Below are 24,646 nucleotides of genomic sequence, written 5' to 3' on the forward strand. Positions count from 1 at the left end.
TGTGGGGCCCAGTCTCATGGTTTTTATTAACTCTTGCCTTGGATTAGGAACTGTTCCAGCTGCTTTTAAACATGCTGTGGTCAGGCCCCTTCTTAAAAAGCCTAATCTCGACCCCTCTGTGTTATCAAATTTTAGACCTGTTTCTAATCTGCCCTTTCTTTCCAAGGTTTTAGAAAAAGTTGTTTTTATACAATTACAGTCCTTTCTTGAAGATAACTCTATCCTTGAGAAATTCCAATCTGGCTTTAGGTCTCGTCACAGCACCGAGTCTGCACTATTAAAGGTGCACAATGATATTGCTCTGTCCGTGGATGCCAAGTGCCCCGTTGTCTTAGTGCTGCTTGACCTCACAGCAGCCTTTGACACGGTGGACCATTCAGTCCTCCTGTCACGGCTAAGTAATTATGTTGGCATCCGTGGCACTGCACTGAAGTGGTTTTCATCTTATTTGTCCAGTAGAACTTTCTCTGTCATGGTTGGTGGCCTGTCCTCCTCCACTGCTCCTCTCTCCTGTGGAGTCCCACAAGGATCTATTCTTGGCCCTATCCTTTTTTCATTGTACATGTTACCGCTGGGGTCAATTATAGCCAGGCACAACCTTTCTTTTCATTGCTATGCAGATGATTTGCAAATATACCTGCCAGTGAGGCCAAACAATAACAGTGTACAATGTTTGTTGGATTGTATTGTCGACATTAAGCATTGGTTGGCCCAAAATTTTCTTAATTTAAATGAGAAAAAAACCGAATGTATCATGTTTGGGGATACTGTGACGGCTGACTTGGGCATCTTGTCCTCAAAAATGTCTCCAACTGTCAAAAATCTGGGAGTTACATTAGACAGCTACTTTAGGTTTGACAAACAAATTGCAAATGTTGTAAGAACAAGCTTTTTCCAGCTACGTCTTCTGGCAAAAGTCAAAATGTTTTTAAGCCGTTGTGACCTCGAGAGAGCCATCCACGCTCTTATAAGTTCAAGGCTGGACTACTGCAATGCACTTTATGTTGGCGTCTCTAAAAAGTCGCTAAGTCGCTTGCAACTGGTGCAAAATGCTGCTGCCCGTCTTTTAACTAACACTAACAGACGGCAGCACATCACACCAGTTCTTAACTCCCTTCATTGGCTTCCTGTCCTTTTTAGAATAGATTTTAAACTTTTATTTTTTGTTTTTAAAGCTCTTAATGCCCTCGCCCCACCATATTTATTTGAGCTTTTAACCATCCGAAATCCTGGTCGAGCCCTGAGGTCCACCGATCAACTGTTGCTGGAAGTGCCCAGGTCAAGATACAAGTGCTGGGGTGACCGAGCTTTCTCTGTTGCTGCCCCCAGGCTCTGGAATAAGCTCCCCACGGATATGCGTCTTATCTCTGACCTGGGCCTCTTTAAATCCAAGCTAAAAACGTATTTTTCAGGATGGCTTTTAATACACAGTAGTATGATGACATTTTGATCTTATTTGATCTTATTTGATTTTATCTTATTTGATTTTATCTTATTTGATTTTATCTTGTCGTATTTTATCTTATTTGATTTTGATGTATTTTTAATTTTTGTTTTTTAAATTGTTTTTATTTATTCTCTCTTGTAAAGCACTTTGGTACACCGAAAGGACTGTTGTAAAGGGCTGTATAAATAAAGCACATTACATTAATTAATAAAAAGTAAGAGAGAAACCAGATAAAGATGCTGGCAGGCAGTGAGTGTGATCTGTAATAGAGAGATGGGAGAGAAAGAGAGGAGCAGAGAGACAAAGAGAGCAAGGGCTATACAGTCCGTGTGTGGTGAATGCATGAGTGTCGTTAACTGAGTTTTGGGACAGGTTCCATCTCATTTGGACTCTTAAGAAAACGCTGAAGGAGGGTCTCAAGAGCTTGCGAGAGGACAATGGATTTTTCTATAAAAATAAAAAAAAAGGACAGAGAACTGAGTCGCACTCAGTCCCCTGTCTCCTCGCTGAGATCAGAGATGGGAAGATAGAGTTTGAGCTCACACAAACCATCTGACACACACGCACGCACGCACGCACGCACGCACGCACTGCACTGGCGTACAGTAGGTTTACATGCAGTCGCAGAGAAATGTAGGGATTTCTTGACATACAGCTTCTGCTCCCTCTCCTCCTTAGTTGATTATGATGGTCTATACGTTCTTCATTTCTTTTTAGAAGAAAAACTGCTGTGCCCCATTTTACACCACAACAACATGACAGTCAGCTGTGTACGACAGGGCTCTCCTCAGTGTCTTCAAAGCGCTCAACCCTCAACAAAAGAACCATCGTCGCTCCCTCTTTCTTTTTCGTCGTTTCAACAACAATGCCCCGAGCAACTATGTGTACCAGCATGAATCTACGCACTGTATCGGCATTGTAAACTGTTTGCCTTCAATTTCTGACTGGCTACATATGACTTGCCTTTCATGATACGTCTCAGCAGTGCACAGGCTTTATGCTAAGCTAAGCTAAGCAACAGGCTGGCTGTAGCTATGTAAAGGGTTATCCATCCTCTGATCTAACCCTCAGCGATACACATTTTTCTTATTCATTTTCCAAAATGTAGAAATGTTCCTCTCCTTTACCAGCACTGCGCAACACAAATAGACTACTTGCAGTAACAACCCACACTGTGTATAACTTTGCATTCTGACAGAAAATCTTTGTTTTCTTTGATAAAGCCTCCCTTCATCCACGCTCCTCGCTTGCCTGCTTTAATTAACTGCAGTGTACCGACTGCACCTTTTTCAGCATACACTTTTGCATTTTGTCTGAAAGAACAGCCTCCCAACAGTTTATTTAAAGACATATCCAAAGAGTGTCAACACCTGTCCTACTCTTAAAGATTTGCTCTTTTCACTGGGATGTAGCCTCAAAGCTCAGCGAACCCTCATTATACTGTCAGCGACTGATCCACAGTAGGAGGCTTATGGCATGTATCAGCGCATGACACCCATGATGATAGCTCGGGGAGATACTTTGCAGGTAGATAACTTTTGCTCAAGTAATCTGGGACTTCAGGGGACATATTCTTGAATGACCAAAGCCAGCTAGGGCGGGGGCAGTCAAGCTTTTAATGAGAAGCTGCAGAGGCTGACATTTTCACACACGATGCAACTGCTTTTGGTAACACATCTTGGAGTACAAGGCCCACGGTGGAAATAAGCTTCTCTGATGTTATTTGTTGATATTCTTCAAACTGTGCCTATATGCTCCTCTGTTTGGATGCAGTAAAAGCTGTCACAGTCCAATTAGTCGAGAAAATATGAGAGTGAAAAAACAAAAGGGAAATGGGGACATAAAGCTTCTTAATAGGCCATTGGGCCACCACAAACTGCACAGCAGCTTCACTGCTAATTGGCTCAGACTCTACGAGTGTCAGGATATCTACCGAGAACATGCAACAACCTATCTCAATGAGGTCCCCGATATAGTTGTACCGTGGATGTTGTAGTTATGGTCATTACAGAATAACACATGTATACTGCTATCGAAAAGATCAGCAATTGCCCTTCATGCATAATTAATACTGAACAGTGTTGTTTAGTGCCGCTGTGCGTTGTTGCTGTGTTTCGCAGTTACATTGAGTCAAATTGCTTCTATATGTGGGAGTGTTCAGTTATTAAACTCTAATCCTAATACTAGAACTCATTCTGACTCATCTTGTAGAAATACTTTCATATCTCATGTCTTCTGTTTGTCTGTGTCCCCCTCTCTGTCCTGCTCCAGGGCTCCACTGGGTCCTCTGATTTCCTCCGACATTGTGGTCCATTTGATTTGGAATTTGAAACCGCCTGTTTTTTTATTCATTTGAATAACTATTTATGTTAGTTCCTCCCGCAATCCACTTTTGTCCTGCCTGGGCTGTTTCTCAGCCTTCCTTTTACCCTCACCCCACTGTCCGCAACAATTCAGATCCGGAGAATGAATCTGCTGATGAGTTCTGGTAAAGTTAGGTGACAGAGAGAATGCTATGGAATGTGGCACTCACGATTGGTCCATGCTCTGTGCTTTGTTCAGCCATGCAATAAATAACTTGGTGTCCTGCCTCCCGTTCAGCTGCAGTACACAACACAAGTATGGTGACATGCCACCTAATTAGCCTTGATTGCAATGGTGGCAGAGACCTATTTATTTATTCATGGAATATGGTTTACATAATCCTCATGCTAATGTAATCTTTTGGTGTCCATTTGTGCCTTGTGGATATTCATCCCAGAAGCAAAGGTTTGAAATTACACTGTGGCTTCTCCACAGGAGAAAAAACTGCATTCACAATGGCCTCCTGTCATTTGCAATTGGCCCTGGCTTCTGTGGGACTAAGGGAAACCCCACCAACCCCCCATTCCTTCCATCATATTTCATATCCCTGATTTACTTGGCTGTTTTCCTCGTTGCAGCTGTACCGCGAGTACATACATCAAAACACCTCCCAATAATAACTTGTTAGCAGAAGCCGCAGTTTTTCATCAAGGATTAAATGAATCACGCCTCTCAGTGCTCCCAGTCCTTCATCAGTTATCCAACTTTCACAGGATGGCACCAAGGCCTTTTGAGTTTTTTTGAATTTTATTTCAAAACTAGATATTTAGCCCTTCTGAAAAATGTGCTGCGGTCACATGGAAAGATCACACGATCACTTTGTTTCTTATGGGTCACTAACAAACAAAGACGGTCAAGAAATGCTTGTTTATAGCAAAATATAACTTTTAAACTTTTAAATGTACAAATTGATCAGCCACTCTCATTATACATCTCATTTGAAGAACGTGTTTGATAAACAACTGAGCTTTTGTTGGGTGATAACCTGCAAAGTTTTTGTATTTCATTTTGAGAATTAGGCTCGGAAACGCATACTTTGAGAACACCGAAATGGTTCTTTTCAAAAGCATTGCATGATGTAAAGTCATCAACCAAATAAAAGCCGGGTTTCCCATATTCTTAATAGTTATCCCCATTTAACAGCAACATTTCTCTTCTTCCCTTTAATATCTGCACTCATGGCTCTTATCTGTTCATGCATTTTTCTTGTATTTCTCTGTTTATTCCAGGCACCACACGACTTCCTCGAGATGGGGAGGTGCCAGGGGTGGACTACAACTTTATTAGTATGGGAGACTTCAGGATCCTGGAGGAGAGTGGACTTCTACTGGAGAGTGGGACCTATGATGGTAGTTATTATGTGTGTGTGTGTGTGTGTGTGTGTGTGTGTGCATGTACGTGTACACGCATTGCTGTACAGGATTCACAATGACAGCTCTCTAAGGCGTGTGTGTGCCAGCTCAATATTTACAGTCTTTATGACTTACAGCTTGCCTTAGTGAAAAGTGACAAATGTATCGATCGGGGGAACATGATTAAACACTTGTTGGAAGTGACAGATTATCAGCCATACTCCTTAGCTCTTCAGACGGAGGGACAGCATGCAGACTATTTATTAGAATGTATTTTTTCTTTTGGCAGATATTATAATATACCTTGAATTTCCCAATGTGTAAACATTTTACCAACCAGCAATGATCAGCAGGAAACAGATGTAGTATGTTAGTGGGCTTAACAGTAAATAACTATGGAGGACCTTGAGGGTCATGGAAATTGATATTCAGCATTTATTTTCTTTATTTAACTAATTGTACATTCGGATCAGGAATTAATAAATTGGTTTTCAAATCCATTAATTGATACATTATTAAATAGGGGAAAATTTGTAACCAACACAGTAGCCATACGTATGTGCTTTAAATGTAAACATGCAACCAACCACATACATGCAAAAATAAAGTAAAAATCAGGCTTAACTCTGTTTACTTGATATTTGACTTCTTGAAACCTTTTAGAGAAGCGTCCAGCCTGCAGCACACATTGATTTGAAGGCTTAGAGATGAAAAACCGTCCTTTTTTTATCAGCATTAGCGATGGAGTAATGGTGGTGAAATGTGTGAGTGCTCGTATTATATGTGAATCCAATACACATGTACATAATTGGTGTGTGTTAAGAGATAAGATAATCCTTAATTAGTCCCACGGGGGGGGAATTTACAGTTACAACAGTGAAAAGGATAGTACATTAACAGTGAATACAATGACACAAAACATTATACTAAATAAATAGACATAGCATTCTCATGCTTTTATGTAATAGTTTTTTTTAATGTGCACATACGTGTGTTATGCAAGCATACATTCTTTGTCAGGGCACAGGATACACCTCTCTCTTTTCCATTCTTGCTAATATATATTTAAGATATTCACATAAAAGAGTGTGAGCATGCTAGCAGCTGTAGCACCTGATGGTGACCTTATGTAAACTAGCCGACCTGCTGATCCCACCGGCTGGCTGCACAGTCACACATCGGGAGATCCCACTTGTGTTCTTACTCCCAAGTCATGCTTTATTCATGGGATAAGCCAACCTCCTCCTTCTCCGCCCTCTCCCCCTCCCATAGACACAACCACTAAGCTCTCACTCATCACAGGCATCCAAAACTTACATTTTAGACCATTTAAAAGTAGCCTTCTCCTATTAACTCTCTTAACTCTTTAAAACTTCAATCAATTTGTCAGCACCTATAGCAGCAGTTAACATGTCAGTGGTGACTGACATTTTACAACAAGGAGACAAGCACAGTCATGTTCTTCTTTCCAGTGGGATGTTTACGCAACGAGTATAGTATTCTGGCGAACAGCTAAGCATTTACCATGTCTACGCCTTATACCACAAAGGAGCATAAGCACTTGCGTTGCATAGAGAGAGAGGTCTCGGGAAGTCAAGACGGTCGCAGTGTATTTGTGTCATGAGGGGATTGGAACGGAGGATTTCTCTCACATTGCGCAATGATTATGGCAATAACATGATAATCTTCCCTGGCTTCTTTAAGCTCATTCTGTCTTACTGCAAATCCAGGCTGCTCTGAAAAGGGAGAGGATTTTTCTAAACACTCGAGGGGCAACCTCTGGTCACGTGAATGGACCTTCTCTACACCGCTCTGTCATGCCCTTTCGGCTCTGCCGATATGAAAGAGAATTCAAAGATGAAGTCGACTCCTCATCCACAGGGGATGTGCACTATAGCTCTCTAAGTGCACCAGTGGGTTTCTGCATATACGTGACGGGCCTGTTCAGGCAGTTTCTTCCAATAGTTTTTGATCTCCGTGATAAGGTGACAGACTCATTCACTCACTCACTCACTCATTCACTCACTCACTCACTCACTCACTCACTCACTCACTCACTCACTCACTCACTCACTCACTCACTCACTCACTCACTCACTCACTCACTCACTCACTCACTTGTTCGCTCACTCACTCACTCACTCACTCACTCACTCACTCACTCACTCACTCACTCACTCACTCACTCACTCACTCACTCACTCACTCACTCACTCACTCACTCACTCACTCGCTCGCCCTTCTTATGTGGAGAAAAGATCATCTTAAGAACTGGAAGATCAGGTTTTAGAAGCTGCCAAGTCGCCCACGAGCTGTCCTTCATCTGTGAGCTGAAGCCAGGAGGGATTTACACCTTTTTATATAGAGGTAGGCTGTGAGTGCAGAGGGAGAAATGGAGAGCAAACAGAGGTAGAGTAATAAAAGACAGAGAGAAAAAGAGAGATAGATAATATAGAGTGCTGAGCGATTCAGTTCCCAATTGAAACACCCTTTTGCAGGGAAAGTCGGGTTTCCTTGGCTGAACACAGATGTGTGGATTGGCTGCTCATAAATTGGGGGTTTGGGTATACAATCCCTGAGAGATTGAAACTGAGCTCTCTGCTAGTAGTCGACCCTTCTCTTCCTTCTAAAACCCAGTCAGCCCAAGCGCTGAATGGCCACTGGGGCAAAAAGAGTTGATCTCTCAGCAGCACACAGTGCACTCAGAGTGGCTGGAAGTAATTGGATCAAGGCATTGGATTTACTCAATTTGGTTGTGTGCTTGAAGTGCAGCCTCCTATTTTTGTTTCTCCCCAAACAGGTGAAATAAACAAGGTCAGGGTCTTCTTGGCATAGGGTTTGCGTTCTTCTACCGTTGAGCGCCTCGTGAATTACCTTCAGCTTTAAGAAGTGAGTTGTGCTCAATGTACTGTGCTAATGGGATACTTGGCTAATCATAATGGTCTCACTAATAGTCCCAAATGACTTGCCTGAAAGCTCATTATGTTAATGGCTCATGTATAACATTTTTTCCTCCTACCTAGAAAATATTTTCTGGGAGTCATTTAATGCATTATACACATCATTTCACCTGAAACACCCTCTCCCCCCGACTCATGCATCCATCACCCCTGCCATCCAATGGCCATGCTAATCCCCTTGCTCTCAAGAAACAGGCTGGTCAGAGGTGAGGAGGACTCAACACACATACATACTGTGAGTGTTTTGTGTGGGTTCAGGCTGCTCGGTGGTTAGTAAGAGAACACGCTGGCTGTTGGTTCTACTCTGAAGGGCCCTACGTTGCCTGTCAAGCAGAAACATCAGCCCTCTGTGCCGAGGCACTAAGAGCGAGTCTTTATGGGCTTGTGGTCTTTTCACAGTCCCGGCGCCTCTGAGGTTTCAGGCTGGCGGCACAGAGCACAGCAGAACATAGCACCGAAAAAACAAGAACTAAGTGGTGCAGTGAAGTGTGAGGTGGAAGGACAGATGTCAGGAAAATTAGGCTTTTTTTTTTGCCTGATGAATTTCATCTCTAATCTGCTACAGAGAAAGCAAAAAATCCTGCCAAATCGAGATCCACTTTAATTCTGTGTTGGGATCCCCATTGTGACAGTTACAGTCGGATTATAACATTGAGGGAAAACAGAAATGGATGTGAACGACTGTGAAGGGTGAAGGAATTTTGGGCAAAATATCTAATTGTAGTTTTTCTGACGGGCATTGCAATTGTGATTTGATAGGCAATATGTTTTTCTAAAGTCAAGCTATAGGTCTATATTCACAGTGTCACTGTGTTAATAAACATGTCTTTACTGAGTTATGGGTTCAGGCGTGTGTTACCTGAAGGTGCTTTTTATAAGGAGTAACAGTTGGAAATGACTCTGAAATAGTAGTGTGTTTACCTGACTGGGCTAGAGTAGGACTGCAGCTCTCAATCATAGTAATCTTTTATTCTACCGAGTATGAAAAACCCATTTCAAAACAGCAGGTACAATCAAACCACCAACAAAAAAGCAAATTACAGATGACAGAATTGAAACAACTCACCTATATGAAGCCTCATAGTAGTCTCTGGAAACTAAATTATCAAGTTACTCTTGGAATCGTTCCAACTCTAGGCTAGAGAGTCACTGCTTTCACTTGACTTTTTGGCCATGCACTCATAATATAGCCGCCTGTGCTGCTGTTTGAAGTGCTAATATAGGCTTTTATCTCTTGATGTGTGGCGACTGTTCCACCACAGGCCTCACATGATAACCTTGTTTTGATGCATATCTGTTGTTTCAAACCTCAGATACTCCCGAACTTGTCCAATGTTGCTAAAGGCTATTTCTCTGCACCACTAATGTAAAAAATTTTTAGCATTTCATGTTTTCTCTGTGGGCGTACACTCAGTCGCCTTGGGCCGTTTCTGATTGGTGAGCATGACTGTCACTCCAGGAGCATGGCATGCATTTGTAAAACCATTGGCATGACAGTGTAAAGCCTGGGTCAGTTGCGGCTGCATTATTTAGACCCTAAATTGCAGCCTTTGCGATTCTCTTCATCGTATTGTTTCAAGTCGCAATATCAAGTCGATTAATCATTCATCCCTATAAAGGGAGTGCAGAATTCATGCACTGGTCACAATGTGTGCGGTAGACTGTGAGGACGGTAGTTTGACTTTGTGACTGTGTAAGTGTCTGAGTGTAAGTGACATGATCTTGACATGATTAAAGTGTGCTCATGATGACCTTGAGTAGCTTATGTATATTGCCCTTGACAACAGGAGACTTTTCATTACCGGTAGTAGCTGATTCCTGCACCATGAAATTGCTTGCACGCACTTTGAAAAAGGAGGCATACTCTTCCCCGGACCATCAACCCGGTGACACGAGAATCACAAGTAACGTCGGACAAGCTCCGCTGCTCATCAGATGAGCCTTCCTTCCATTTATAACAGCAAACCTAGCCACAAATCTCCACTGATGCGCCGCTTTCACACACACCTCTATATCTGTGTCGCCCATTTATCAGGGGCCAAGAGACGTGTTTGTAAGTAATTAATCACAGAGGTATAGCGTCTGGGCTGATGAATGCCAGCGTGTGGCAGGAGACAGGCGGGGATTAGCCAGCAGACCCAATCTCTCCTTTCTATCGCTGTGCCACCCCCTGTTAATGAAGCCGTCTTTGACAAATGCGGATGAGTGGCGCTTAGTAAACACTGAGTGGAGCGGCAAGGGGGGGTAGGGGCAGGCTTTCATCCAGCCTCCTTCTCTATGAACACTCCTGCTGCTGCTTTGAGGAAGATGAGGGTATAGCTGCATTAACCCACTTTGCTGTATATTGTAGTTAGCACGCTTGAGGAGATGAGGCCAATGCGCGCGATGGGCTCATTTAACAAAGAGAGGCTGTTTGGTGTTGCTTCAGTATGGTGTTGTAAAGCTGCTGGAATGGACTGTGATGCGTTTGTTCCTCTGTTCTTCCTGATGTGCACGCTACTGTCAGCTTTCCCTCTTTTGTACATGAGCTATAAAAAGATTTGGGGCTTGATAAATGCTGCTCTTAGTACACCATTTGTGATGTCTGCATGTTCACTCATAAGTACATCAAAGGTCCATAATACCATGTTCCCATACGCAGTTGAAAATAAGATCAAGTTTATGAAGGCTAATTAAAATCCCTATTTCCCAGCGGTATCACTCCCTCTTTTTTAATTAAACTAATTATGAATCATGTTGTGGGTGAGTAGACTACATCTGATCATCACTTATTGCAGGAACAGAGTAAAATATTTGACCCGACAAATGATTGCCCGGCAAAAATGGGTTTGATATCTTTTTTGTAATCACAACCGACTGGGGCAGCATTTAGAAAACAACAAATCATTACAAATGGTGGGGATGGAAATTTGTATGCACATAATTTATAATCCTAATAAAGGCTGAATAATTGCATTCTTCTAATACGTTCCACATACTGCTCACCAGCCATTCGTAGATAGATGGATCACCCCATGATCTAAATGAGCAAATCATTTAGCAAAGTTTTGCATTCTATCCCCCTCTCTTTACGGAGGGCTGTTCTCCCACTGAATATTTATAATCCGTGACACAAGGTTTTTCTTCATAAGGGGGGGGGGGGGGGGGAATCAAGCTGAGAGATAGATAATTGCTGTATTCAATGATCAGTGTAATTAGTTGCTTGCTGGCGAATTCCAACTAAAGTGATTTTAATGTTGCACGAGTCATGACAGCCCTGTGGTGCAGCTATCGAGGGAAAACATATAGTAGCGGGTTAAGAGACGTGAAAATCCTGCACCGGAAGAAGAACTCCGAAACATGTGAAGACTAGAGTCAACCTTGGGTGATATTGTGTGACATTGAGAGTTTTGATTTTTGATTTGAGATGCAGTGAACTTGAATGATGTTGGACATGGTGCCAGCCCGAACATACATCGACGCTGTACAGTGTATTGCACCGTACTGTAATTTTTTCTTTAAAGGTGCCCTCTGCAGTTTCAAGGGAGGGGGGTTTCTTTACATTTCCAGAGCCTGCAGTACAACACAGATTTAGTCTAAACGTAATTCTTAGTATTGAAACATTTTATTGTCGTAAATCAACATTATTTTATGAAACTTAGAACCAAACGTAAGACTAGAATATGTTTGTAAACCAAACTGTGAGTCCTGCTACTGTTAACAACAGCAGTGGAACTTTTCAGGTAGCTTTTTTAACTTCAAACAGTGTTCCAGGGATCCAATTTCCCTGTGAAGAAAGTTTGTTTATTCAGTTATATGAGAATACCTGACACCCAAAGTAACATAGTGCACCTTTAATGTTGTTTTGCACTTTAGCTTCCCTCTTTTGTGGTTCCTTTTCTGTTCATGGTTGATTATTAAGTCTCTCTCATTCTCTCATTCTTCTCTTCCTCCGATTCTTTACTCTTGTCAGGTAACTACTATGGGACCCCCAAGCCTCCGGCAGAGCCCAACCTGGTGCAGCCTGACCTGGTGGATCAGGTGCTGTTTGATGAAGACTACGGTGGAGAAGTGCCCAGGAAACGCACCACCTCGGTCAGTAAGATGGACAGGAAGGACAGCGCAGTGCCAGAGGAGGAAGACGACGATGAACGGCCACCGCTGGTCAATGGACTGCCTGGTCAGTGAATGTCAAAGCACAGTATGTCATATTAAAGGTGGAGTCAGCCATTCTGGTGGATGCTTGTTGACTAAAACATTATTTTTCCAAATCAGTTAATATCTCCTCATGATTTGCTAGCTGTCCGCACTGTGTGTGCGCCGGAAGAAGAAAAAAGTCCAGTGTTAATACAAAGCCTATGCTCTGTAAACGGGCATGTCACTAGCTACGGTGGTGGCCCCTTTGTTAACATGCCAGTTTACAGAGCCTAGGATGTGTACAGGTAATGGATCATAAGGAGATATTCTCTGATTTAGACCAAAAGTGATTTTGTCAACAAGCACTCTGCAGAAATGCTGACCCCACCTTTAAATAACAGAGATTTTACTGTACTCTGTTTGTCCCTTGCCTGTGAAAATGTGCCAATTTAGGTCAATGTCACTGTCTCTTTCTCTTGGGAGACATTAAGACATTGGCTTACTGCAGATCGTATAAGGCTTGATGGGCCCAATGAGCGTTTGAGGACACTACGGTACAGTGCACATCTAAAATCCTTCACATAAAATGGCATTAAAAGGTTGTTTGACCATTTTTCTTGAGCTCTCGTCCTATCCACTTCTCGCACACTTCTCAATCGAGGTTGTAGATTTAATACTGATCTGCTACTGAGCTAGCCTGGAAATCCAGACCTGCCTGTGGCCAATTTAAATTTGCTCAGTGTGTTGGTCTCAAATGTGATGGCTACACTGTTTTCTACACGGCAATGTCACCATTGTTACCTTGGCGTACACTGCACCAGTCACCATAACAACGTTTCATCAATAGATCAGGAAAATGTGTGATCAATTCCATGTAACATGTTGCGACATACTGTTCACCATTCCCGGGTTTCTGTAGTTATAAAACTGGGGTTGATGTTGATGCAAGTCCATTTAGAAAATTATATTATGGGGGCGCCCTTAGCTCAGTTGATGGGGCATCCCCCCCATGGGCCTCGGCCAGCAGCGGACCCGGGTTCGGTTCCAGCCCGCGGTCGTTCTCTACATGTCGCTCCCCTCTCTGCCCCATTTCAGCTCTGTCTCTACACTATCAATAAAGCATAAAAATGCCAAAAAAAAATCTTAAAAAAAAAAAAAAATTATTATTATATTATTTTGTTTGAGTGAAACATTGTTTTGACAGTCACGGCTCACACACTGCTTGCTCAGCTGTACAAAGGGTCCACAGAAATTCCAAAGTCTGTTGTTTACCCAACCACTCTGTCATATTGCAATCAAACACAAACTTATACCCGCCAGACATCCAACAGTTTATTTTTATGGAAAGAATCCAGTCACAAATGACTGCTCTGTTTCAGCCCACACAGCTGTGGCAGAGAAGTCTCGGACCGGCCATAGATGGGCAGAGTTATGGTCCATTGAAAAAAGACGTTATTGGAAAATGTGAGCTCTTAGTCTCTGAATACTTGACTGGAGCTTTCCCCCCCTCCCCATCTTTGCTCAGACTGCCCTTATCATCACCTCCCCATCTCCCTCCATAACCCGTCTGACTGTATAATCAGTGGACCCTTAACCATGCTGTGAACTTGATATGACCTCAGCTCTTCAGGCTCAGCCCTCAGGCCGCTAAGTGTTTATAGAGCAAATACGATGTCTTCAAACAACGGTGTGTCTGTGCCTCTAAAGATGACACATGACAGTTTGTAATTTGTGATCACAGGGCAAAAGAATAGTGTTGTAGATGCTGCAGATAATCAACGTGCTGGTGCTGTTGAGGGGCTCAGTGTTTAGATTTTTTGGAATTATATATAATATCCAGACATTGAGTCAAACTGATCTTTAGGAAATGAATCCCTCCAAAATGCTTTTGTGTTTTGTGTGGTGTGCGTAACATATTTTTGTTGTGGGTAGGTGAGCTCCACATAAAAAGAAAATGATGAAAGGGACTTGTGTTTCATCCCTTTATAACCATCTTCTGAGGGAACGCATGAAGTGCTAAGTGAATTAGGAAGCTCTTTTTGTTTGGGTCCGTGTGTATGTTTCATGTTCAGTGTACAGAGCAGTTTCTCATTTAAGGGGAACTGTCTACAAATGAAATATATGTGGAGAGCAGCAGACCCGTATTATCGTACAGAAACCGCCTTGGGTATGAAATGGTCTTTTCTATTGTGACTGCAAGATTGCAACCCACAGGGAATGTACATTTAGGCCTAAGCGCGAACACCGTTTGCACATGCAAATGCAAAATAGCCCTTTGGCGTACACACACACACACACACACCATCACTAACATGCAAATTCTATGAGCGACACCAATTCTCCCTCCACTTCCCTGCAGCGGGCAGGAAGACAGGAGGGCAAAGGTGTTCCTTGCAGGCTAACCTTCCACTCCGTCAACTCTTGTTTTCTCTGCGTATTTCACCTTTAATCCGACCTTCCCCTCTCTAACTCCCTCCAGAGCTCAAAGAGGGGGCAGACTGGAGGAAAGCGGTGCCCAGCTACACCCAGTCCAGCAGCAGCATGGACTTCCGCACATGGAGCTCTCTCCCCCGCGATGACAGCCTGGAGCCCCTGCCCCTTCACTGGGAGATGGCTTACACTGAGAGCGGCATGGTCTACTTCATAGAGTAAGTGAAAAAAGACACAACCCACAGGTCATGTGACCACCTTACCAATTACTCACTTACCGAATAATTGATACACACCGACTGAAATTCATCAATATATTTGAGAAAACAATTCATTTATGTTTTTCATTTGTAGGTTAAATTATCCCCCAGTATGAGGGTTTCCAGCTTTACTGTGCATAATTATTTTATCATAAACTGTGTTCATTGCTAAAAAAAAAATATTTGTTCAAAACTAGGTGGAATTCTGCGCCGTTTTATGGACAAAATATGAATACATTTTGATAATTGTTACATTTGACGCTGTTTACGTTTAGAATTTTCTTCAATCCGAATTGTTAAAAGACATTATGCTCTCACATGTCGTTGTGTACGGTAAGTCTAATGTTGGTTATGGTGCTGCTGAACTGCATTGCATTCTACAGACAGGTGTTTCTGTAAATTAGCCTTCATTGACAGAACTGCAGCCAAAATGATCATTAACTTAAATCAACATCTCTCTCAATCAATTTCAACTATCCTTCATGGCGGTAGGATTTATTTCAGGACTGTTATAGACTCATTTCTGTTGTATCTAGGTGTTACTGGCAACTGATACAGTACGGTTTAAGTCAGGCACTATTATAATTGCAAACAAATGCCATTAAAAAATACCTCAACAATGAATTGATGCTACAAACCAGAGTTGCGTTTGGGCCCAAAGCCTGGAGGCATGTTGCCAAAAACGACTGAAAACACGTTAATGAGTCAACACACTGCAGTGGGTGAGAAGTTCCCTCGTTACCATGAGCAGGTCAGTCCGAAATAGAATGGCCTCAGTACATGTTAGCACAACAAATGATGTGTATTAATCTGCAACTGAAAGTAGTACCCAACAAATGTTTGTTTTGTAAGTCCGGTTTGAGTAAAGGTTACATGATGGCGTCAGTTAGATAAGTGGCTGTCATTCCTTGTTGGTTATGGTTATGTTTTGTTATGGTTATTGTCTCACGTCGTCTTCATCACAGCTGGATAAGCATTTCCCTGCACGTTGTCATAATAAAATGACCCTTATTGTAAAAATTAAACAAGGTTTTTCTGAGCTGCTGTAAGAGATTCAAGTTGTCATTGGGAACCATGTCTTTTTATTTGCATTTAATGACAATAATAAAAGCATAAAATAACGACATATTAGGTATCAGTAAGATGAACCTACAAGCTTGAATGCTACTAGATGGATTAGGTGTAGTAAACTGTTGCGCAAGGTGATTTGCGGTTGAAATTTAGGGCAACTGACAAGTCATGTGTTGTTGCTTGTTGTCAATTGTGTCATCATACAACCGCAGGGGGGGTATGTCGCAAGATGTTATGTTACAACTAAAAAAGTGTTGGTTGTGTATCTGATGTCAGACAGCATTGTATTTACTGCTATCTGCCTCATGCATAATGAAGGACGGATAAATGTTTCTGTCAGTCTCACATCAGGATCTAATCAGCCTGACAGGATGGGGAAGGTTTCAGCCCCGGTGTTTGATGATTTGGGTTAAATGGGTTTGTGAGCCACAAGTCATATCATTTCTCATCACTAATTGATTAACAATTGGCAGCTCAACAACACCATGTTCAAATGCAAGGAAAGTAAAGCTATTGGACACAATACATGTATTTACATATTGATCCTTGCATGACAATAAACGTGACTGACAGCAGTGTAAATAACCATATGCCGCACTCTTGTTATGTATAAAGCCCAGAGCTTCATACTCTGTTGTTGTTGTCAATAGTTCTCTTCACCTAATGTCAAAACATGCTCAGCGTATTCACTGAACATATCAATGCTTTGATTTTTATAATAATCCAGTGACCTATCTGTTTATTGATGTACATACGCGCAGTGTTATTTTTCTTTTTTGTTTGCCTTTAAGCCACTTGTCTCTGAACATATCAGAGGACCATTGTGATTTTCCTCCTGATTACACAGCCAAGTTGTGGAACACATTTGAGGTTAAACGGGTTTGTCGTGTTTCACATTCAGAGGTAGGGTTTTTTTTTTCTCCCCTCGGTAAAGGCCACCTAACCGTGAACACGGTAATGTGACAGCTGAACGTAAAGCAGTGGATCAGATGTGTGCTGATGAATCCAGTAACCCTTATGCACAACAGCATATTGCACAGGAAAATAAGGTTGTCGGTTTTTTTTTATGTCGCCGCCCCGAATATCCTTTTGTTGCCTGCTCGCGCCTCAGCAGCGCTTTATCTGCCAGCGTTGATCTTTATTGCTGATATTTACTGGCTTTCTCTTTTGTGCTCCACAGTCACAATACCAAGACCACCACATGGTTGGACCCCCGCTTGGCAAAGAAGGCAAAACCCCCTGAGAAGTGTGAGGATGGAGGTATGTACTGTATAGTGCACCACTCAGCTGGTATCCTCAAGCGCACAGTCATTGAATTAACTACTGCACATGTATTTCTATAAGAGGGTGCATAGCTCTATTATGCATGCCCCGCATTTACGCATTACATGATCCATCCCTTCAAACATTTTTGCACATTTGATTAAACAACTAAGCAAGATACAATACCACTTTGTTACTTTTTTTTGTAACGCTTTGAAATGTCATGTCACCTAAGAGTCGCCCCAGGGAACACACGTGGCTTAATTTTTTTCAGGAATCTAGAGCTGGGTCCCACTTTAAGGCCTTTGTATCCCCAGGATGCTAATGTTGTCTTAAGTGCAGGCATAGACATATAGAGCGGACACAGCTGAAAGAGTAGGACCCTTACAGCGGCGTTTTAATGGATTTTTTACAGGCGGACAGAAATGTAGTTGGTGTGTCGCTTCTGAAAAGTAACTCCAAAGCTCTCTCTTGCGTAAACAGCTCTTTTCTCTCCCACTGCCTGATATGTTCATCAGGGCATGACATTCATTAACCGTTCCATCCGGTTTGTTGAAACCACTGAAATGTTCACTCAAATTATTGCAGGCTATTTTCATGGCCACTTTCTTATGCTAAACGTCCCAGTCAGGGGGAAATAAATACACTTGTAACTAGAGCTGCAACGATTAATCGACGAATCGATTATTAATCGATTATTAAAATAATCGGCAACTATTTTGATAATCAATTAATCGTTTAGAGTAATTTTTTAATAAAACATTTCCAAATTCTCTGATTTCAGCTTCTCAAATGTGAATATTTTCTGGTTTCTTTAATCCTATTATGACAGTAAACTGAAATATCTGTGTGTTTTGGACATAACAATACATTTGAGGACGTCAACATGGGCTTTGGAAAATTGATCAACATTTTTCCCCATTTTCTGACATTTTACAGACCAAAACACTAATCGATTAATAATCGATTAATTGAGAAAATAATCGACAGATTAATCGATTATCAAAATAATCGTTAGTTGCAGCCCTACTTGTAACTATGGCTGTACCTCGCAACTATGTTGAATGGGTTACAAATCCCAGATGATTGTCTGCTTAATATTGTGCTTTGCCTTCCTATTCTTTCTCCCACTGTTATTTCTATGTGTGCTCCCTGTTAACATCTTTCCGCAACACGATTGCACACTTTTCTTTTTCTTTGTGCAGAGTTACCTTACGGCTGGGAGGAAATTGGCGATCCACAGTACGGCACATACTATGTTGAGTAAGTTCTATTGATTAATTGATGTACAGTATGTCATTTCCGAGCACTCCAACCACCACCATCAGTGCAAATTGCATCATCACACTCGTTCCTGGAAGAGTCACATAACACACAAACACATTTCACCAGGGGCATCCGAGCGCAAGTGCAAATGATAATGCTTAGTAGACATTTAGCCGTGGACCGGCATTAATCAATACTGTCTAAAAATACACAAATTGATGTACCAATCGCATTGTTTGTCAGTGGGTGGCAAAATGAAGCTCTACAGGTAACATTGTACTGTAGTGACCACATGCAAACAAAACACTGTTTGTGCTTTGGCTGTGTTCTGCCAGTCTTTGGGGAAATACGTGTGTGCATGCAATCTGAGTTTGTATAGATATGTCTCTGCATACTGTTTGTCTATTTGATTGTGTGAAAAAAATTGCTTTTTATGTGCTCGCCACCCCATCAGGAGATCAGTGAAACACAGTCATTGTATAACAGAAATAGAGATGTGGGCTTTCCACCTAGAATACATGGAGGGAGGAGTCAGGGGGCTCGAAGGAGATGTAGCAATCTGTTGTGATGAAATAATAAAAATGTGAAACTCTAGTGCGGCTTTATTACTCAGAAGCGTCCCTCATGTAGAAGTGACATGAGAGAAAAACTTGCACTGTGTGGACGAGGGGAGTCAATGGCATTTAGATGGAGCTTGAAGCTGCCAGTGTTTTTAGCTTGGAATTGGCTCACCATGAAACAATGGCTGTGTGTTCTTTATGCCAGGGGGACAACAGGCAGTTTACCTTGTAGTAGAGGAACCGGATTGTTGCTGGCAGTCAGGAGGTTCATTTCCTACAATATTAAATTGCTAAAAAGCCATAGCAGTTTCCCCACATAAAAGAGGAGGCAAGCCAGCCTTTGCTGTATGTGGGCTGTGTTTATGAATGCATTTATAATGCGACCACTACAGAATCCCCCTATTAGAAAATCATGGTCTCTTTGCAGGGAAGGTGCATACATAATTTATTGCAGAACAATGGTGCAGTAAGCTCAATAAGTCAGGGGTTTGTGTGTGCTTGTGTGCGTGTGTGTGTGTGTGCGTGTGCGTGTGTGTGTGTGTGTGTGTGTGTGTGTGTGTGTGTGTGTGTGTGTGTGTGTGTGTGTGTGTGTGTGTGTGTGTGTGTGTGTGTGTGTGTGTGTGTGTGTGTGTGTGTGTGTGTGTGTGTGTGTGTGTGTGTGTGTGTGTGTGTGTGTGTGTGTGTGTGTGTGTGCTTGTGTGTGTGTGTGTGTGTTTGGAAATTTCTCCCCTTGAATCTAAGCCTGTTTATGTTGCAGTCACATCAACCAGAAAACCCAGTTTGAGAACCCGGTCCTGGAGGCAAAGAAGAAGCTGAGCCAGGAAACGGCTGCCATCCAACAGGCAGCAGCCGCGCCTTCCCAAGGTAACAACAGCACTGCAGAACATGTTCCCCCTCTGCAACTGTTGGGTTGTTTGGAGAAAATAAAAAAAACTTCCAGCTGTAGTCATAACTGCAGAGGGGGGTTGAGTAAAGGACACGTATAATTAGATTTTGCACACACGGAAACCCACGACTGCCACATCGCTACTCAAAATCATGGGACAGTGTCCTTAAAAAAACAATATGGGATATTGAACTTGTGGGTTTTTAACGGCTCCCCTCGGGTTTCTAATACATGCAAATACGTCTATAACTATATATTTGCTTTCATCAGTTTTTTTTTACTTACACTACTGTCAACTATCTGGGTAAAAATGACAGCTCAAGTTATTGCAGTTAGACTGATTTCATTTAAAATGAAAAAATTATAAATCTTTTAGCTGCTGTTCTGTGCATGCTTTCCTTTCCCCCTGCTATCCCTTTAGTTCACTTATTAATTTGATCAGCATAGCTTGAGTATTATGTGTGTGATATTTCGAGAACAACAGATCAAAATTCTGACTTTTATTGGAGACTTTTACTGAGCTTGTTCTCTTTCTGTATTGTTAATCCCTCTGGACATGAGCATCAGCTTTGTCTAAATTATAATTGTAGTTTGAATAACTTTGGCTTATGCTCTTGTACAGGGTGCAACCCTATCTCCACTGTCAGGGGTGATATGATAAATATGTTTTCTGGGACTACAATGTAGTGGCAGTGGGAACGTCATCGTTTCATGCAAGGTCAGCTGAACATGTCAACCTTCAGGTAGCCTCCAACATAATAGATTGTCACAAGGAGCACCTTTTATTTTACTTGTTTGCCCATATTGCACAGCTTTTTGACAGAGCTGCAGCGGTGGGCCGTTGAGAAGCCTTTTTCTCCCGTAATAAACATTATGAATTAAGTATGTATTCATTACAATGGATGTATAATGGATTACAGGGCTGCGGCAGTGGAGATACAGACAGGCTCTTTGGGTTTGCAGGGTTTCAGGGGGGGAGGAGGCCAGCTTTTAGAAGTGCATGTGACAACAGCTGGTGGAACAGAACGTCAAAGAGGCAAGGCGTCATCAGACATTTCTCTGCTCAGGTGTGTGGGGAGCGAGGAAGCCGCCATCTCACCCCTGAATTTAAAATGACACAACCCAGCGAGCTGTCAGACGGCTGCAATCGATGAAACCAAAGTATCATCAGTCGACACCTTCAGACTAGAGTTCAGATTTTTACAGTTTTATATATTGAGATGAATGGATATAATATAAACACATTATTTCAACTCGTCTCATTTGTATTACATGTTATTTCATCCTTTTTCCCCCCAGAACAGCGGGTTTTCTTCATATTTATTCTATTTTAGTATTTTTGATCCTAAAATGCCTGTTTTTTAAATTGTTTTGCTTGTTATTTATTTTAGAATATTGGCAGTTTTGAGGCCCATATTATTTGAGGTTGTGCTGCAGCTAATTCTGCAAAGGACACTACAACATCCATTCAATATACCAAACTTTGTGCCCACATGGTATCAGTGGCCACCTTGCTCTGGTATAGGTTATCCAAATCGTGCACATGGGTACTTTAAGTGTAAGTCAATACTTGGCCCTGAAATGGCAGTTAAATTGTATCCGCATTTCAAGGTGAGTTCTTGAAACACAGCTGCCTCCGCTCACATGGTAAGAAAGATGTCTCCCCAATCATGCTGAATAATGTCACACATTAGCTTTTTGATGCGGTAGACCTGATGCTTTTTTTTTCTTGTCTGCCTTTGGCTTTCAAAGCCTGCCCACAAACGTTGGCACAGAGACCATCCTTGGACTCTCCCACACAAGTACAGGCCCACACTCATTTCCTTCCTTCCGCTTCATTCTCTGTCCATTACATCTGACTGTTTCTTCACACACTGACGTGCAGTCAAATGTTTATTTCCGCCCTCACCAGGGGGGAGGGAGACATTTTGTGTTGAGTTTATCGAGCAATTTGAATGTGATTATGTAAATGAGCTTCAGTTTATCCATGCAACAGTGTGGGGCTGGCACTGATAAGTTACATTCGCCCCTTGTCTGCAATGGATGTTTATTACTGCAGAACCATTTGATAGCATGAGAGTGCCTGGCATTTAAATTCCACACATAGCCTATACGCCTCTGGAAAGGTATTGTTTTCAAAATAGAAGGAAATTAGAGGTAGTGTTCACTTCTGATTTTCCCAGCCAAGCAAGAAAGCTGCCGTTGTTATCTCTGGAAAACTTGATGTGGAAATGGGAACGTTGTGATCGGTAGCCACAGTCCTATCACCTTGTGAAACAGGAAGAGATGAAGGAGGTAGCAGTTTTTGATTACATGCACAGAGAAGGTCTTTTCAAGTGAGGTGCACACGTAGATGGATGCGGTCTTCCAAAAAAACTACTTTAACTGCAGATCTCAAAACATAATACACAGTGACAGATACACGTTGCAAGTCTAAATAAGCCTGAGAGTACTCAAGTATCTCAAGTATGATTCACATGCTTTTCACCCTGTGTTGAACCATTAAGGCTGGTTATATTCTGTAATTGTTTTACTGTCAAAAAATGCCATTAAAAGACCAAACACAGTTACTGCCTTAAATACTCCCTGGTGTAATTACTGTGGCTGAAAATAGTGTCTCAAATGCACTAGTTAGCCCTGATAAGTCATTTGAGATTGAATGCTGCAGGGTCCAACTGTGTGATTATTCCTTGGCAAGACAGACTAAAGCATTGTTGTGTTCTTTTTATAGGATTTGGTGACCTTAATGAAAACAAGGAATAATACCAGCCTTTTCCTTTCTATGGTTTTTGTTGATTTTTTCAAACTGACCGAATCTTAATTTTTAAAAATGCATTAAATGTACGTACTGTAATTTTTAATTTATTTAAACAAAATAAACAATATTCAACATGTTTTATGATAAATAACATACATAGTGTTATTGTTAACACCAACAATATGATAAGTAATACTTTTATTAATGATCAACTAAGTTTATGTACATCGTATTTGTCTTTCGAGTGGGGTCGTTTTGCTACAGTTCGTGAAGATATAAATATGAATAGACTGGTAGCTTCAGATAGAACCGCTTTCTGACACAGCCAGCCACATCAACCCAATATTCAACACTGTTGCTGGGAAAGTGCATCATTTGTCATGGGCTGGCTTCATTTTTTTTTTTTTTTTACTGTTTTTGAGCCGATGCTATAACATAGCCCAGGCCAGAAACCATCAGGCTGGAAGGAAAAAAATGGTGTGTCCATGATCCAAAGTGCTGATACCACAGTAATGCCAGATAGGGGAGCCGCTCGGTTTAATGCAGTGTGACCCTGACAGTTGGTTAGCGTGTGTATTGCTTATGCCAAGGCCAGGCTTTGGGTCCATATTGATGTTGCCACTGACCTTAAGTTGTTGCTCGCTCAAGTTATAAAATGTCCAGCATGACAAACTTCTTTTTTTTCTGAGCCACTGACTGCAGTATAAGGGAGGACATTGTGCTGAATTACACACTTTCCGAGCTGTTATATCACTGTACAGCTCTATGGCGTTGTAGTAGGAGGAGACGCATAGCGGTTAACAAGTAAATTGGCATCTAAGGCAAATAATTGAGATCATTTCACTTGTCTCTGCTCCTTTCTCAGAAGGGTTGTACGAAAAGGTCTCTGTTGATGGTTTTTTATCTAGCTTAGGCTTGTACATCTTGCCTGTTTATGAGAGATGACTAATTACTATGTTGATCCTTAGCACATAATGCGTATAATTGATGTTCAGTGCAGCCATGGGTGAATTATTTTGCTGTCTTTCCAGAGGGATATGAATGTATTAATCAGGGTTGCTACATTTGACGTTGTGTTTGGAGATTTCAATTGTTTTGGTATAGAGATTATCATTTACTCCTCCTTTGCTTCCTTTTTTACCATAGTATATGCGCTCATGTACACTTTTTCTTAGCAGGTAAGGGGGCTGCGGCTGTCTTCACTACGGACCCCAGCCAACTACAAGGTGAGCTTTACCACACCGCGTTGAAGAAGAGCTCCCAGGGGTTTGGATTCACCATCATCGGAGGTGACCGTACAGACGAGTTCCTGCAGGTGAAAAATGTGCTCAGCGAGGGTCCTGCTTCCCACGACAACAAGATGGCATCTGGTGAGCAAAAACCCTCTACAAAAATGTACACACGCTTTTGCAGGTGGACAAGACAGAAAGAGTTCTCCTGTTCAAATAAAACTCTAAGATCAAATTTGGCCGTCTGGAAGATCTATGAGTTTATAACTGAAACATTTCTGTGATATTACAGAAGAAGTGTTTTGCCACCACAATGCACCTGGGGGTATTAATTCTACCTCTGCTGTGTGTTCACTTAACATTGTCCCCATGAGCTCAAAAACAACCATGAAAACAACAACTCTATAGCTCTGTCAGGGGGCAAAGACTTTTACAGCAGTCTGATGATGGTGGGTGTTAAGCCATCGAGCATCTTTGTTCTGTTGTTTCTGATCTTGCTGTTGCCTTGCGGCTGTCTACATTAAAAAAAACAAAAAAAAAAAACAGCAGTGAGCCCCTGCAAGCGTGTGAGTTTGTGACAGTTACAATGGCACAATGTGACAGAAATCTACACCCGTCTCTCCATTATGTGTTAGTTGTGTGGCAGAGAGTGGTGTTTCAGGTCTGTTCAACAATGGAGTGAGT

At 41.9% G+C, this 24,646-nt stretch overlaps 1 protein-coding gene across 3 annotated transcripts in view; it reads left to right on the forward strand.

Annotated features, from left to right (window-relative positions):
* Window positions 1–24,646, forward strand: part of magi3b (membrane associated guanylate kinase, WW and PDZ domain containing 3b) — a 125,196-nt gene that overhangs the window by 84,454 nt on the left and 16,096 nt on the right. Inside the window, exons 3-9 of one of the 3 annotated variants that reach the window (XM_080025398.1) lie at window positions 5,041–5,160; window positions 12,076–12,282; window positions 14,719–14,887; window positions 17,181–17,260; window positions 18,469–18,526; window positions 19,847–19,953; window positions 23,909–24,103. In XM_080025398.1, coding sequence (XP_079881524.1) covers window positions 5,041–5,160; window positions 12,076–12,282; window positions 14,719–14,887; window positions 17,181–17,260; window positions 18,469–18,526; window positions 19,847–19,953; window positions 23,909–24,103 — 936 coding nt within the window. Of the gene's footprint in view, window positions 1–5,040; window positions 5,161–7,060; window positions 7,149–12,075; window positions 12,283–14,718; window positions 14,888–17,180; window positions 17,261–18,468; window positions 18,527–19,846; window positions 19,954–23,908; window positions 24,104–24,646 lie in introns of those variants that run through there. The other 2 variants (XM_080025399.1, XM_080025400.1) reach the window with 2 other exon arrangements.

Source organism: Ammodytes marinus (genome assembly GCF_949987685.1).
Source record: "Ammodytes marinus genome assembly, chromosome: 4".
In the NCBI taxonomy this organism is placed as follows: Eukaryota; Metazoa; Chordata; class Actinopteri; order Uranoscopiformes; family Ammodytidae; genus Ammodytes; species Ammodytes marinus.